At 41.6% G+C, this 17,063-nt stretch overlaps 1 protein-coding gene across 1 annotated transcript; it reads right to left on the reverse strand.

Annotated features, from left to right (window-relative positions):
• Positions 1–5,457: 5,457 nt before the first annotated feature.
• LOC138979738 (uncharacterized) lies at positions 5,458–16,855 on the reverse strand. The gene is made up of 4 exons (XM_070352479.1): positions 16,703–16,855; positions 14,298–15,414; positions 9,625–9,805; positions 5,458–8,050 (listed from the first exon to the last, which is right to left on the reverse strand). The coding sequence occupies exons 2-4, from the start codon at positions 15,162–15,164 to the stop codon at positions 7,917–7,919; spliced, it is 1,182 nt and encodes a 393-aa protein (XP_070208580.1). The 5' UTR covers positions 15,165–15,414; positions 16,703–16,855; the 3' UTR covers positions 5,458–7,916.
• Positions 16,856–17,063: the final 208 nt, after the last annotated feature.

The following is a 17,063-nucleotide window of genomic DNA, read 5'->3' on the forward strand; positions in this document are numbered from 1 at the left end:
CTTGAGTTGCTGAAAGATTCTAAGATGACTTATGTAATTTAATGGAGGATGTAATTTTGATGCTACAAAGAACCGACGCGCTCACAAACCAAAACGAACACTAGAATTGGAAAATTAATCAAAGTTTTATTGTGGATATGGTCATACCGTCATAGGGAGCAGTTCTTAATATTATCATATAAAGGCTAAGCATAACCTATGGAGAGTTAATGGACTTATATTGGAGTGTGGCGGAAAAAAGCTAAACTAGGTTTAGAAAATGAAATGATGCTAGAAAGTAGAGTTGACGTCACTGGCTTGGGCGGAGTGGTAGAACGTAGAGCGAGAAGCGCGGAGCGTGGAGCGAGAAGCGCGGAGCGTGGAGCGAGAAGCGCGGAGCGTGGAGCGAGAAGCGCGTGGAGCGAGAAGCGCGGAGCGTGGAGCGAGAAGCGCGGAGCGTTCTACCACTCCGCCCAAGCCAGTGACGTCAAGCACAGTGGAAACTTTGACAGCACCTATCTAATCTAAACAGGCTCAAGGCGAGCAACTAAAACATAAACATTACAAATTAACTTGATAAAAACTGGAGGCTGGCAGAAAACTGGGTCCAGGAACAGAGCAAAATAATCTATCTATTCTAAAAACATGTTGTTCCGTGAATGGCTTCCCAGTAAGTGACGACAAATACAGGCTATCAACCACGAAGGTGAACGAAAAATTACTACGCGTGAACACAAAAACTAGGTTTCTACCGTTACAAAGCGTGCGATCCGTGCGCTCCGTGGGGAAAATCTCCATAGGCTAGCATGATGTCCAGCGTAAGCCATTCAGGCACATGTAATATCAGAAAAACGCCGGCCACACTCTCGTTTATAAATTTGTTCGTTACGATATTTAACGTCAGTAAAACAAAAACAAAGGTCGTACCAGGACGCTCATACTTAATAAAGAAAAATAAAAGATCAAGATCAAGCTAGACCAAAAGCACAAACAAAACAAAGAATCTAAAAACACGGAAGGCTCCTTAGCAGGGGCATTCACATTCCCCCCTCGAAGACATCTTAGTCTTTACAAAAGTCAACATAAAAAAAATAAAAATAAAAAAAAAGAAATTCATCAAAACTCATGGAATACATACGTAGTTCAAAAAACAAAATCCGAAACATTACAGAATCCTTTTGGCATTATCCAAAACGTAGCTGTTCGAAACGCACTCTCTTTGAGTCTCAATCTAAAAAATCACACCTGTTCTTTCAACAAGCGTAACATCATATTTCGTCGGTCCGTCACTCAACATATCGTGTCAACATTATTCTTACACCTTTACATAAACTGCAACTCAGTATGGATGACTGTAGTCGCAACTGTACAAAAGAATACAAATCAAAAGAAACATCTTCAGTCTTCTTAATCATAAACACAGGCATTCGCACGCGGGAAGGACTAAACAAAACCGATTCATTAAGCGCTTGCCTCTGTCAACAAGAGCTTTCGTTCCGAAATGCGGAACCAAAAACATATATACAAATGCAGAGAAATCACAAAGTCACAAAAAAATATTTGCATTTAGACGAAATTTTCTCCCAAAATCAAAACAGCGCTACCTGTCAACAGAAGCGAACGTATTACTTCAAACCAAAGCATGCACAAAAAAGTCTGTCGAGTCAGTAAAGTTCACTGGAAAAGTCATTAGGTGTCTGGGTCTGCCTTCACTAGCACGGTCAGCTTGGAGATGGGGCGCCAGTAGTAGAAGGTGGAATGGCTCGTCTTCGAGGTGACCTTGACAGTCTTCAGCTTGTAGGTTCGCACGAGTCCATCGTCGCTGGGGCGGACCTCCGTCACGAGTCCAAGAGGCCAATCTGATCTGCATACGGCTTCATCACGTAGCACGACGACATCTCCGACAGCAACGTTTGTTGGGGAAGAAGCCACTTTCTTCTTCGTTGTGGTCTTCTTCGTTGTGGTCTTCTTTGTACTTGTCTTCTTCGTACTGGTCTTCTTCATCGTGGTCTTCTTCGTCGTGGTCTTCTTCGTTGTGGTCTTCTTCGTACTGGTCTTCTCAAAATCCTTTCCATGACATGGAGGGCGTCGGAGATGCTGGGTTCGGCGAGTGTCGTGCGATATACGGAAGCGACTGATTCACCTTCGTACTCGCTGAGACAATATTCTGTTAGAGACACGTGCATCACGTCATGGACAGACTGTTTTGGCGACACTTGTCCCAGTATGGTCCAACCCAACGGTGTGAGAACGGCGTATGGGTCTCCCTTGATAACTCTCTCTGGCATGAATAGCTCTGCATGATCGTAGCCAATCAACAACCCGGGAGTGCAGCCTTCGAGCAATGGGGGAATCTCGCTGGCAATATGGCTCAAATGCTTGATGTTGCGAGGGGTTTCTGATGTGGGAATGTTCTCGGTGTCATTGTTGAGATTCAAATACATGAACGATTAAATATATATATATATGATTTCTTTTAAATATGTATTCTACAATAATAAAAACAACTGAATAATGACTTTCACACTTTTTTTTAAAATTTTTTACTAAAGTTACTATTACTGTATCACTAAAATGTTTGTTTTCTTAAAATAATGTGAATTCCTAGAACCAGATTCCTAGAACCAGATTCCATCAGCCCAAATTCCTAATCATGCATTCCAAAGGAAAAGTGTCGACAAAGAAATAAACATCAACAAAGAAAGACTTTTTAACAAAGAAAGACACAAATAAATAATCCAACCATAATCAAAGTACATGTACTCAATAAATTGCATTCAGGTTCAATTTGAAAAGAAAAAAACACCCAAACAAACATAGAACAACCGAACACGTACCGTGTGTAAAATAATCTTTTTGTTTTAATGATTGCATCAAAGCCAATACAAAATATGAGAAGAAGATCACATCAATATAAGATCACATTGTTCAAATAAAAATAAAACAACAACTGACAGAACTTTAAAATTATTCATGTACTTATATATATATATATCTAAATTCCGATCTTCGCTGACCCTCCAGCATAATCCCCTCCCCGCTCAACTGGCCTTTTATCTTCAACAGATAATGTAGTTTATTAACAAACGTATAAACATCTCAGATTACACGCTTTATTGCTTAAATAAATAGCTCGTTATTTCCCACTTTTTATAGAAAAAAATCTTCTTGTTTGTAGTTTTATAAATATTGACATTGTCCAGCAGGATAAACAAGGGTGCGGCGCCGTCTTTTCTTTACTTTTACCTTTGTCTCAACAAGTGTTCGGTTATTTCCATCATAAAGACGTTACTTTTACCTTTGTCTGAACAAGCGTTTGGTTATTTCCATCATTAAGACGTTACTTTTACCTTTGTCTGAACAAGTGTTCGGCTATTTCCATAATAAAGACGATACTTTTACCTATTTGTCATAAGTGTTCGGTTATTTCCATAATAAAGACTTTACTTTTACCTTTGTCTTCCACCTGTTCGGTTATTTCCTCCATAAAGACGTTACTTTTACCTTTGTCTGAACAAGTGTTCGGTTATTTCCATCATTAACCTTTGCCGTGCTTCCTGGGTTCACCTGTACCCAGAGACACACTAAAATCATTGTAACTCTGGAACCAATAAAGGTATCGTTTTGAAATTTTAAGTATCTCTCACACACCTAATTTGCTCTCTGTCTGCAAATTTTTAGTGTGTACATGACAAAACATTAAAATTAATTGATTATGATAATTTACATAAACACTACCGATGGCGCGGCGGGTTCACACAAACCCATACTTTTAAAGAGTAGTAGTGATTGTAACTATCCCTCTGCCGACGGCGCGGGTTCTGCTACACCCATAATTACCAAAGCGGCGGAACAGTGTCTGTCTGCCTGTTTGTCTCCAAGAGACTGTCTGTCTCTCTGTCTGTCTGTCCGTATCTCTCTGTCTGTATGTCTGTTGTCAGTTGCTCTGTCTGTCTGTCTGTCTGTCTGTCTGTCTGTCTATCCGTCTATCTGTCTATCCGTCTAACTGACTGTCTGTCTATCTGACTGTCTGTCTCTCTCTCTCTCTGTCTCTCTCTCTCTCTTAGTCTCTCTCTCTCTCTGTCTCTCTCTCTGTCTCTCTCTCTTAGTCTCTCTCTCTGTCTCTCTTTCTTAGTCTCTCTCTCTCTCTTTCTTAGTCTCTCTCTCTCTCTTTCTTAGTCTCTCTCTCTGTCTCTCTTTCTTAGTCTCTCTCTCTCTTTCTTAATCTCTCTCTCTCTTTCTTAGTCTCTCTCTCTCTCTTTCTTAGTCTCTCTCTCTCTTTCTTAGTCTCTCTCTCTCTTTCTTAGTCTCTCTCTCTCTCTCTTTCTTAGTCTCTCTCTCTCTCTTTTTTAGTCTCTCTCTTTCTTAGTCTTTCTCTCTCTCTTTCTTAGTATCTCTCTCTCTTTCTTAGTCTCTCTCTCTCTCTTTCTTAGTCTCTCTCTCTCTCTCTCTTAGTCTCTCTCTCTCTCTCTTTCTTAGTCTCTCTCTCTCTCTTTCTTAGTCTCTCTCTCTCTCTCTCTCTTTCTTAGTCTCTCTCTCTCTCTCTTTCTTAGTCTCTCTCTCTCTTTCTTAGTCTCTCTCTCTCTTTCTTAGTCTCTCTCTCTCTCTCTTTCTTAGTCTCTCTCTCTCTTAGTCTCTCTCTCTCTCTTTCTTATTCTCTCTCTCTCTCTTTCTTAGTCTCTCTCTCTCTCTTTCTTAGTCTCTCTCTCTCTCTTTCTTAGTCTCTCTCTCTCTCTCTTTCTTAGTCTCTCTCTCTTTCTTAGTCTCTCTCTCTCTTTCTTTGTCTCTCTCTCTCTTTCTTTGTCTCTCTCTCTCTCTCTCTCTTTCTTAGTCTCTCTCTCTCTCTCTCTTTCTTAGTCTCTCTCTCTCTTTCTTAGTCTCTCTCTCTCTCTTTCTTAGTCTCTCTCTCTCTCTCTTTCTTAATCTCTCTCTCTCTCTTTCTTTGTCTCTCTCTCTCTTTCTTAGTCTCTCTCTCTCTCTTTCTTTGTCTCTCTCTCTCTTTCTTAGTCTCTCTCTCTCTCTTTCTTAGTCTCTCTCTCTCTTTCTTTGTCTCTCTCTCTCTCTCTTTCTTAGTCTCCCTCTCTCTCTTTCTTAGTCTCTCTCTCTCTCTCTTTCTTAGTCTCTCTCTCTTTCTTAGTCTCTCTCTCTCTTTCTTAGTGTCTCTCTCTCTTTCTTAGTCTCTCTCTCTCTCTTTCTTAGTCTCTCTCTCTCTCTCTTTCTTAGTCTCTCTCTCTCTTTCTTAGTCTCTCTCTCTTTCTCAGTCTCTCTCTCTCTCTTTCTTAGTCTCTCTCTTTCTCTCTCTCTTTCTTAGTCTCTCTCTCTCTTTCTTAGTCTCTCTCTCTCTCTCTTTCTTAGTCTCTCTCTCTTTCTTAGTCTCTCTCTCTCTCTCTCTCTTTCTTAGTCTCTCAGTCTCTCTCAGTCTCTCTCAGTCTCTCCCCCCCCCTCTCCCTCCCCCTCTCCCTTCCCCTCTCCCTCCCCTGCAAGAAGTCGGTGAAGGGAGAAACTCGATGCACCCACTGAAGTAGCGCTGTGGGTTTCCCTGAACCAACCCCGTCGTTAGAGAAATAAACGGTAAAAACCCTCTTTCAAATGTATGGGTTCAGACAAACCCGCATCGTCGTTAGAGAAATAAACGGTAAAAACCCTCTTTCAAATGTATGGGTTCAGACAAACCCGCATCGTCGGGCGTGTGTAGTCAAAAGCGGCATCCGGCAAAACGTTACTTGTACCTTTGTCTGAACAAGTGTTCGGTTATTTTCATCATAAAGACGTAACTTTTACCTTTATCTTAACAAATGTTCGGTTATTTCCATCATTACGACGTTACTTTTACCTTTATCTTAACAAGTGTTCGGTTATTTCCACCATTAAGACGTAACTTTTACCTTTATCTGAACAAGTGTTCGGTTATTTCCATCATTAAGACGTTACTTTTACCTTTGTCTGAACACGTGTTCGGTTATTTCCATCATTAAGACGTTACTTTTACCTTTGTCTGAACAAGTGTTCGGTTATTTCCATCATAAAGACGTTACTTTTACCTTTGTGGAAATTGTCGCAACAAGTGTTCGGTTATTTCCATCTTAGGTGGACTTGATATTCTTTAAAATGACAAGCCTGTCAGGAAACTTTATGGAACAGTCCTTCCCGAAAAGTCTGCTGACTATCTACGATCTGCCCTGGCCTTGACAAGCTTAACCGGGATAAGAGCACCCCGCCACTTGGACACACACCCGTAATCAAAACGCTGACTGCTTTCAGTCCAGAGAGGGGATTTCTGTTTACAAGTGGAGGGCTAGACTTATTGCATGTAAAAGCCTGGCCATGACAAGCTTAACCGGGATCAGACCACCCCGCCACTTGGACACACACCCGTAATCAACACGCTGACTGCTTTCTGTCCAGAGAGGTGATTTGTGTGTACAAGTGGAGGGCTGGACTTATTGCATGTAAAAGCCTGTCCAGAGCGGAGATCGTGAGCCAAACCTTTTACACTGAAAGTCCTGTACACACAAACAACATTGTTGTTCATTGCTGTAGTAGAGATTTCAAAGTTCTTCAGAGGCCATTTTAATGTAACCTTGCTGAACTTTCTGTGGAGTTCGTTCAGAGGCTCGCATCAATCACGCAGGAAAACGGCAGTCACGTTGGTTTTCTAGATTCTTTATTGATTGTTCATGTCTTCCATTCTCTAGTTCCGTTGGCAATCTCAATAATCACGTTATCACGCATCCGCAGTAAGCTTTTGACAAAAGGATTGCTGTACGCTCCTGATTGGTGCGTATTCTACATTACAAAAGCGATACATCCATCCCGCAGCAAAACTCGTCTGCTACAGATAAAATACAAAAAGTTCACAGTTAGCCGGTTGCCTGGTTTGGTCAGCAAACCAGTCCAACAGGAAAATACCTAAAATTCTTTACTGCCATCGGCTTAAACTATAAAACTACATACAAGAGTAATTTAACTTGTTTCCCTGACTATTACAATAACACTGAGTGAGTGAATGTGTGTGTGTGTGTGTGTGTGTGTGTGTGTGTGTGTGTGTGTGTGTGTGTGAAACTATAAAATTAAATAGTTAATCTTCAATAACAACGTTACATTTAACATACACAATAATTACAACAGACAAAATAATCACTCTGTCACATTTATGCCAAAAACCTTGCACGTCGTTCAAACAATAGTGTGAATCACCAGAGATCTGTGATAAGAGCATCCTTGAACTCTGACATTATACCAAAAGGAACCCCACAAAAACAAAATAGCAAAGGAATAACACCAAACCACTTCCAACCTGCTTGAATGTAGTGCAGAATTGGGATTGTATCCTTAGATCCCAACTGTGCCAATATCCACATTTTCTTCCGAAGAAACCAAAATCTTACTATGTAGAGAAAACAGCTTGGCTGAAGCTTTTATGTGTTCAAGTGGACGGATGCTCTGACCACGTGTTAATGGACAGATCTCTATTCATTTTCATTACTTTATTGTCCCATCGCTCGTAAAGTCGGGTCGTTTCGAGTCCTTCCGGTGGACAGCTACCACCAGCAACAGAGTCGCGTTACCCAGGTTTGTACGTCGTAAGGTGTAATCCGCCACCTGCACTTCTGACACAATGGCCGATGTGTTTTGATACTCCACAGTGGGTACATGGGGTGGGACATAGATACCGTTTCTAAATATGCACAGAAATGTTGGCCCGTTTCCATCTTAGCCCGGATTCCAACCGGTGGACCACATTCAAGGGGTCTACCAACTGAGCTATCGGGCCCTATGGTACATTGTACAATGGGTTTGAGATTCAATTAATTTTATAAAGTTTGAGATTCAATGCATTTTATAATGAAGGTTGAGATTCAATGAATTTTATAATGTTTGAGATTCAATGAATTTTTATAATGAAGGTCCAGGCAGAACTGTTCAGTTACCCTGCATTAAATTCGCTCCAATGTTTTAATTGGCTGACAGCACCGGAAAACCACCAATAGGAGACAGGTGGCAGCAAAGGTGATAGTTCCATAAACAAGAGAGATAATGCTGTAGGACTGCACCAAATCCACCAGGAAACCTGTAACAGAAATACCAATGGTTATGTCCCATGCTTTTATAGTTGTGAGGCAAACTCGCAGTTTTATGTTCTTTTGTAAGTAAGGGGAAACTGGAGTTTGCATCTGTTTGATTCGGGTATTGTCAAATTTGTTTTTAGTGGCCTTTCGTCGCTCAGTCCATTACAGTTGCTCATACCATACCAACTAACATACCACACAACCAGTCAACTAGTACAAGCATAGTCAGTGCGTCTGCAGAACCCTCCCCTGCCCAATCTGCCCGTCTGTCTGTCTGTCTGTCTGTCACACCCACACACAGTCACGTACACACACAAACACAAAGCCACGTACACATACATAGTCACGTACACACACACACACACACACATAGTCACGTACACACACATAGTCACGTACACACACACACATAGTCACGTACACATGCACACATAGTCACGTACACACACACACACGCACACACATAGTCATGTACATACACACACACACACACACATAGTCACGTACACACACACATAGTCACACACACACACACACACACGCACGCACGCACACACACACACACACACACACACACACACACACACACACACACACACACACGGAGTCACGTACACACACACACAGAGTCACGTATACACACATACACACACATTCACGTACACATATCACCGCCATGAACACAACAACAACAACAACAAACAACACAGACAGAAACGACAGTCCCAGAACAGAAAGAACACCATTACCACCACCATCGCCACAATCCGGGAGGGAAGGGATCTCCGTTGGTAGGGTCTCTTGCTGGAAACCAGTTATCGCTATCGGCGTAGATTCGACCCCTAACATTCGGTAAGGATTTTATTTTTCAGAGTCACCTTTTTGCCCGTTCTCTTCGGTGTTCGAACACCTCCGTATGATGTAGCCTACGCATACGCACGATAAATATCCAAAATTCATAGGGAAAATCTCAGGGCTTGGAAGCATGGATACACGCATCCAGGCAACTGAGAGAAATGAAGTGTGGTGCTCTGCTGTATGGCAGCTCGCTTTCCCCAGGGAGAAAGCAGCCCGAATTTCCTTGAGGAAGAACTGCACAGGACGATAAGGATAAGATTCATATAGTCTTGTGAGGTTACCCTCATGGAAATTCGGGCTGCTTTCTCCCTGGGGAAAGCGAGTTGCCATACAATATGCGGTGCTACCCAATTTTTTGTTTTTTCCTGCGGCAGTATACGGCGCTAACTATTTTTTTGTTTTTTTCCTTCTTGCGTGTCTTCATGTTTGCAAGCCCTGAGACTTTTGCTGTGAACTTGGGTCCTTTATCGTGCGCATGCGTGCACACGGGGACGTTCGGACACCAAGGAGAGCCTGCACAAAGTTGACTCTGGGAAATAAATCCCTCGCCGAACGTGAGGATCGAACCCAAGTCGATAACGACAACTGATTTTGAAGCCAGCGCCGCTAGCGACTGAGCTATTTCCCCGCCCATGACACCAGTACCAATACCAACCACTAACACACTCACCTGTAGAAATACCTGTACACTCACCTGTAGAAATACCTATACACTCACCTGTAGAAATACCTGCCACAACATCAAAGACGCCCTCCACCGTACAGAGCAGGCCCAGGGCAAGGGGGTAGGCAGCGGGCCCCGTGGCGGCCAGGACAGCGGGGGGGAACATCCCCACGACCCCCCCGTACCCCGCCCCCATGCACGAGTAGAACACACAGGCCACGGGAAAGCTGGAAGCCTGAAAATGTGTTAGCAAGAAATCAAAACAAGTCGCGTAAGGCGAAAATACAACATTTAGTCAAGTAGCTGTGGAACTCACAGAATGAAACTGAACGCAATGCAACGCAGCAAGACCGTATACAGTATAGACCGGATGTATAAAACACCGGATGTATGAAAGTCTGGATGTATGAAAGGGGTAGGCAGGGTCCCGGCAGAAGCTACTCTTTGTTATTACTTAGAATTTTCCGGTTGTATGAAAATCGGATGTATAAAAGTCCGGTTGTATGAAAGCAAATCTCTGGTCCCGAGCAGCACAAATGCGTTGTTGCAAGACCGGTTGTAAGAAAACGAAAGTAGACCCAAGTCACCAAAGTGTGGTAAGAGTAATTTCCCTTCCTTCCTTGTTGTTGTTGATTTTATCCATTAAACTGATTTTATGTTTAACTCCATTAATAATCTGTTTTGTTTGTCTATTCAGTCATTTTAGCCTGTTATAAATTTGTCATGACTAAAGAGCCATAATAGCCCAGGAAGGCATTTTTTTGTACAATTAGAACCAGCGGCATTGGTCGTGGGTGTGACTCAGTTTTTACATTTAGTCAAGTTTTGACTAAATGTTTTAACGTAGAGGGGGGAATCGAGACGAGGGTTGTGGTGTATGTGTGTGTGTGTGTGTGTGTGTGTGTGTGTGTGTGTGTGTGTGTCTGTCTGTCTGTCTGTCTGTCTCTGTGTGTGTGTAGAGCGATTCAGACCAAACTACTGGACCGATCTTTATGAAATTTGACATGAGAGTTCCTGGGAATGATATCCCCGGATCTTTTTTTCGATAAATACCTTTGATGACGTCATATCCGGCTTTTTGTAAAAGTTGAGGCGGCACTGTCACACCCTCATTTTTCAATCAAATTGATTGAAAATTTGGCCCAGCAATCTTCCACGAAGGCCGGACTTCAGTATTGCATTTCAGCTTGGTGGCTTAAAAATTAATTGATGACTTTGGTCATTAAAAATCTGAAAATTGTAAAAAAAACATTTTTTTTTTAAAACGATCCAAATTTACGTTCATCTTATTCTTCATCATGTTCTGATTCCAAAAACATATAAATGTGTTATATTCGGATTAAAAACAAGCTCTGAAATTTAAAAATATAAACATTATTATTAAAATAAAATTTCCGAAATCGATTTAAAAACAATTTCATCTTATTCCTTGTGGGTTCCTGATTCCAAAAGCATATAGATGTGATATGTTTGGATTAAAAACACGCTTAGAAAGTTAAAAAGAATAGAGATAAAGAAAAGCATGCTATCCTTCTCAGCGCAACTACTACCCCGATCTTCTTGTCAATTTCACTGCCTGTGCATCGAGCGGTGGACTGACGATGCTACGAGTATACGCTCTTGCTGTAAAAATGCAGTGAGTTCAGTTTCATTCTGTTAGTTCGACAGCTTGACTAAATGTTGTAATTTCGCCTTACGCGACTTGTTTTTACATTTAGTCAAGTTTTGACTAAATGTTTTAACATAGAGGGGGGAATCGAGACGAGGGTCGTGGTGTATGTGTGTGTTTGTGTGTGTGTGTCTGTCTGTCTGTGTGTATGTGTAGAGCGATTCAGACTAAACTACTGGACCGATCTTTATGAAATTTGACATGAGAGTTCCTGGGTATGATATCCCCGGACGTTGTTTTCATTTTTTCGATAAATACCTTTGATGACGTCATATCCGGCTTTTTGTAAAAGTTGAGGCGGCACTGTCACACCCTCATTTTTCAATTAAATTGATTGAAATTTTGGCAAAGCAATCTTCGACAAAGGCCGGAGTTTGGTATTGCATTTCAGCTTGGTGGCTTAAAAACTAATGAGTGAGTTTGGTCATTAAAAATCGGAAACTTGTAATTAAAATTATTTTTTTATCAAACGATCCAAAAACAATTTCATCTTATTCTTCGTCATTTTCTGATTCAAAAAACATATACATATGTTATATTTGGATTAAAAACAAGCTCTGAAAATTAAAAATATAAAAATTATTATTAAAATTAAATTTCCGAAATCGTTTTAAAAACTATTTCATCTTATTCCTTGTCGGTTCCTGATTCCAAAAACATATAGATATGATATGTTTGGATTGAAAACACGCTCAGAAAGTTAAAACGAAGAGAGGTACAGTAAAGCGTGCTATGAAGCACAGAAACAGGCTCGTCACTTTCACTGCCTTTTGCACTAGCGGCGGACTACGGTCAGTTTCATTCTGTGAGTTCCACAGCTTGACTAAATGTAGTAATTTCGCCTTACGCGACTTGTTTTATGTTGTTGTTGTTGTTTTAATCCATACTGGTTTTAAGTTTAACTCACTTTTTTGTATTCAGTGCGCGCGCGTGTGTGTGTGTGTGTTATAAATGTGTGCGTTTTGGAGAGAGAGAAAGAGAAAGAGAGAGAGAGAGAGAGATAGAGAGAGAGAGAAAGAGAGAGAGAGAGAACTCAGAAAATGTTATTTGCTACGCCAACGGTCATTACAAAGCTTCCACGACCAAAAACATTGTCAAAAGCGCAAAAGGGTTGTGGAGGGAACACACACAATACAGTTGAGCCACACACAAACACACACTCACACACACACACACACGCACGTACGCGCACACACGCACACACAGAGGGACGGGGGGGGGGGGGGGGGCGGAGAGTGCACGGCCTTATGCAAAGCAGAACAGTTCCTTACACAAACAGTTGCTCTTTCTATCGGTTGTCCTGACTGTGTCAGTGTATGTAAGTACATGTACTTTTCCACTTGTTATTCACAAACCTTTTCTTCTAACAAGGATATGTATCAAAACATTTAAACATAAAAAAACAAATAAATACAAAAATGATATGAAAAAAAACCTACTTTTATCAAGTAACAGACGCGTGGCCGGATGTATGAAAGTCAATCCACAATATTATCATACATCCGGTTAACCGGATTTAGTAAAGACCGGATGTATGAAAGACAAAAAGTGGGTCCCGACGACTTTCTTACATCCGGTCTCGACTGTACTCGTAGCATCGTCAGTCCACCGCTCATGGCAAAGGCAGTGAAATTGACAAGAAGAGCGGGGTAGTAGTTGCGCTGAGAAGGATAGCACGCTTTTCTGTACCTTTCTTCGTTTTAACTTTCTGAGCGTGTTTTCAATCCAAACATATCATATCTATATGTTTTTGGAATCAGGAACCGACAAGGAATAAGATGAAAGTGTTTTTAAATTGATTTCGAAAATTTAATTTTGATCATAATTTTTATATTTTTAATTTTCAGAGCTTGTTTTTAATCCAAATATAACATATTTATATGTTTTTGGAATCAGCAAATGATGGAGAATAAGATGAACGTAAATTTGGATCGTTTTATAAAAAAAATATTTGTTTTACAATTTTCAGATTTTTAATGACCAAAGTCATTCATTAATTTTTAAGCCACCAAGCTGAAATGCAATACCGAAGTCCGGGCTTCGTCGGAGATTACTTGACCAAACTTTCAACCAATTTGGTTGAAAAATGTGAGCGTGACAGTGCCGCCTCAACTTTCACGAAAAGCCGGATATGACGTCATCAAAGACATTTATCAAAAAACTGAAAAAAACGTCTGAGGATATCATACCCAGGAAGTCTCATGTCAAATTTAATAAAGATCGGTCCAGTAGTTTACTCTCAATCGCTCTACACACACACACACACAGACAGACAGACAGACAGACAGACAGACACACATACACCACGACCCTCGTCTCGATTCCCCCCTCTATGTTAAAACATTTAGTCAAAACTTGACTACATGTAAAAACTAGAATGGTAAGTTGTTGGAACGTTTAATTTGACAAAACAAAACAAAACATTCACAAATTACAAGTATCGACCCAACGGTCTTTTCAGTGCACAGACATACAATAATAAGACACAACTTGGCTTGACGAAATGCGCTTGTGACTTCCTAGCAAGCGGCCGCACATGTCACTACCATTAAATTTCGCACTCAGATTAAAGCATTAATTCAAACTTTCTATGCCAGAAAAGGCCGTTCACTTCACTATTTGGATCACCTTTCGCGTTAAAGATTTCCTTTACAGGGGTCACGTGATGTTTTGATTTTAGTACGAAATTTGTTGCAATAATGTTTTGGCGAAGTATAGTACGAGTATCAGAATGCTCAAATGACCAAGCGACCAATCTTCATTAGGCTTATTGAGGTGTCCACTACTGTTTATCGTCGGTTGGCAGTTTTTGTCTCCATAAATATCAAATATACCTTGAACATGTTGTAAATGTATTAAATCTTAGTGTTTGTCCAGTCAGACTTGAAATGTATGTAAATTCGTCGTACGTAAAGAAAGTTGCAGCGAAAATATATACATGTAAATTGTCATTCGAGAGCAAACTTCAAGCTGTACTTATATACGTGACGTTGTTCAATCGAGATGTACGTAAAAAACACACGTCCTAAGTGAAGAAAGCAGAACCTGTAGTACTTACCTGTCCAATCAGACACAGCCCTAAGCTGCCAATCAGGCCGCAGACGACCAATAGCATGACACTGTGCACGCGTCTGTGAAGACTGGCCACACCCATCGCTACCCTACTGACAAGATTGAACAGCTGGTAGGCGAAGTTGAGCATGACACCGTCCTCGACTGTCCAGCCCTGGAGAAGAGCGAAGTCCAGCACGAGAAACGCGAAGCAAACAATCAGTGACAACGCCGTCACGGTCAGCACAAGAACGCTGAGATACAGAGGGTTCCTCAGAAACGCTGCCTGGGATTTCCAACCAGAGATAGACCTGGTGTTCTTGGGTTCTTGATTGTCTTGAAATTCTATGCTCCCATCGTTGGAGTATTTACTTTTCAACTGTTTCTTTTCGTGAGATTCTATGCTTCCATCGTCGGTTTTGACGTCTTTGTTGTTTTTGAAGTGTTTCTTTTGTTGGTGAGTGTCGTTGTGGGTGTGATCTGAGTGCAGAAATTGTTCACGCTCTTGGTCATCCTCGTTACTCTGTTCAACAATCTCATCGTTGTCTTTCACGCGTTCTAGCTGAGATTGAACACGTTGGTCTGATTTTAAGCTGTCTTTGCAGTCACTATTCTGCAAGAAAATGTTCTCCTTTTGTGTTCGATGCGCTAGATTATGTGAATCTTTCGGGTTTTGTGCATCTCTTGTATTCTGTGCATCTCTTGTGTTCTGTGCATCTCTTGTCGAATACTGCCTGTCTTCACCAGCACTCATCAGTTCAACCTCGTCTTCTTTGCTGTCACGCCTATCCCTATGCTCAAGGTCACATTCATCCGTCACCATGGCAACGACATCGCCTCTGGACTCCGGCGCCTTTTCAACCAAACCTTCCATTTTCCGTACAGAATCCCATTTTCCCCGTGTGGGATCTCTACCATTATGTATATCTAAAGGAACAGCCTCGTAGGTAATGAAATACTCAGCAACGTTGGCAACAAGGTCACTTGACGCTGACTGGATCCCCGATGGCTGCGGGGTGTTGAGAAGAGGGGAGGTAAGCAGGAGACCAAAGATGGCGGTGTGCAGGGAAATGCCGCTGGCCAGGATAAGACAACCTCGCCACGAGTACACCTCTGATAGGTATCTGCACACACACAGATGGAAGGAAAGTCATATTCTGATAGTTATACACAGGCGGTTAGTTTATTGGCATAACGGTTAATGGTACACTCAATTCAATTCAATTTAATTAAGTTCAATTCAATTCAATCCAACTTTATTTTCTGAATGCAACAAACAGAAAATTTTCTTCTCCTTGTCATGAAAACAGTTCTGGTCAGCCTTTACGTGTTATAAAACCGCCTCTCCACTTGGTCACATACCAAAAATAAACAGACCTGCTGCTTGTTGTACTGAGTTTGATTTTGTAATAAACTAATTTCTTTAAAAAATAAATTAAAATTAAACACACACACACACACACACACACACACACACACACACACACACACACACACACATACACACACACACCCACACACACACACGCAATGAATTCACAAAAACAAACACCCAATAATTATGCACACAGACAACCCTGCAGGCTGTTGTGTTCTGGTGTAAGCCCAAGCCCAAGTCTTATCTACTTTAAAAGCTTGGCCAGAACTGAGATGGAAAGCCGAACATTTTGTGCTTATGTGTGCCTTTGCAGTACTGCACATTTCGCAACCATCAAGACCGGTGTAACACGAAATTTTTACTCCACGAAAAATTTACTCCGGAGTAAATATTTCGTACGAAATTCTTACTCCGAGTACACTTTTCGTACGAGAAAAGAACTCCCCAAGGCACGAAAAAATTACTCCCTCCACGAAATGTTTACTCCCCATTTTTTTTACTTCCAGTAAAAATCTCGTACGCAAAAATGGGATGCGGGCGAAGGGATGATGCCAATAAGTGATCTCGCACAAACGAATGTCGCGCTACCCTCCTTCCACCCCCTCCACCACCAAGACTAACAGGGGACAAGGGAGTAAAAATGTCGTACACCTGGCATGGGAAGTTAAATTGCTCGTGTTGGGGTGAAGTAATTTATTCGTTATTTATTCGTCAGGGGAGTAACATTTTTGTACGAAATTTTTACTCGGAACTCACCTGTCTTGGGGAGTAATTTTCTCGTGCAATGGGGGAGTGCTTTTTTCGTAAAGGGAGTAACTTTTTCGTACGAAATGTTTACTCCGGAGTAAAAATCTCGTGGGAGTAATTTTCTCGTGTTACACCGGCACCGTGTGAACAGCCCAGGGCTACCCAAACTGCGCGTCCCTGTGTCCTATACGCACTGGAAGCCGAAATCACGTACTGAAACCTCATTGAGGGGGTCGTGGGACGCACTAAACCAACTCGTGTTTTTTGGAATGGTCACTGAAGCTTACCTGTAGAGCAGGGGGGTCCCCAAGGTGCATGACACCTCCGACGGTGGCCATGGCTGAAGACACGAAGCCCGCGTTGTGGCGAAACCTTCTCATCGCCATTGAGAGTGTGGACAGGTGTATGAGGCAGAAACCGCAACCTGTGTGGACAATGATTTCGTCACGCTCATAAGAAAAATATCTATCTCAGTGTCAGGCATATGTAGTGAAACTACAGGGGAAGCTACTGGAAGAGTATCTATCAGCGCAAACTCTCAGACCATCGGAAATCATTGCCAAAGGTAACGTAAGCAAAACTGCCGATCTTGTTTCTTGAGTTAGGCACTTTTCTTTATGATACTGGAAGAATTGTTTTGAAAATGTG

This window comes from Littorina saxatilis, linkage group LG11, assembly GCF_037325665.1.
Source record: "Littorina saxatilis isolate snail1 linkage group LG11, US_GU_Lsax_2.0, whole genome shotgun sequence".
In the NCBI taxonomy this organism is placed as follows: Eukaryota; Metazoa; Mollusca; class Gastropoda; order Littorinimorpha; family Littorinidae; genus Littorina; species Littorina saxatilis.

Excerpts from the sequence above, each read along its gene's own strand:
- LOC138979738 (XM_070352479.1), bottom strand. The coding sequence starts at position 15,164 with ATGGAAGGTTTGGTTGAAAAGGCGCCGGAGTCCAGAGGCGATGTCGTT. Across the intron at positions 9,806-14,297 it reads GGCTGTGTCTGATTGGACAG|GCTTCCAGCTTTCCCGTGGC; the intron begins GTAAGTACTACA and ends ACACATTTTCAG. Across the intron at positions 8,051-9,624 it reads TGTGGCAGGTATTTCTACAG|GTTTCCTGGTGGATTTGGTG; the intron begins GTGAGTGTATAG and ends TTTCTGTTACAG.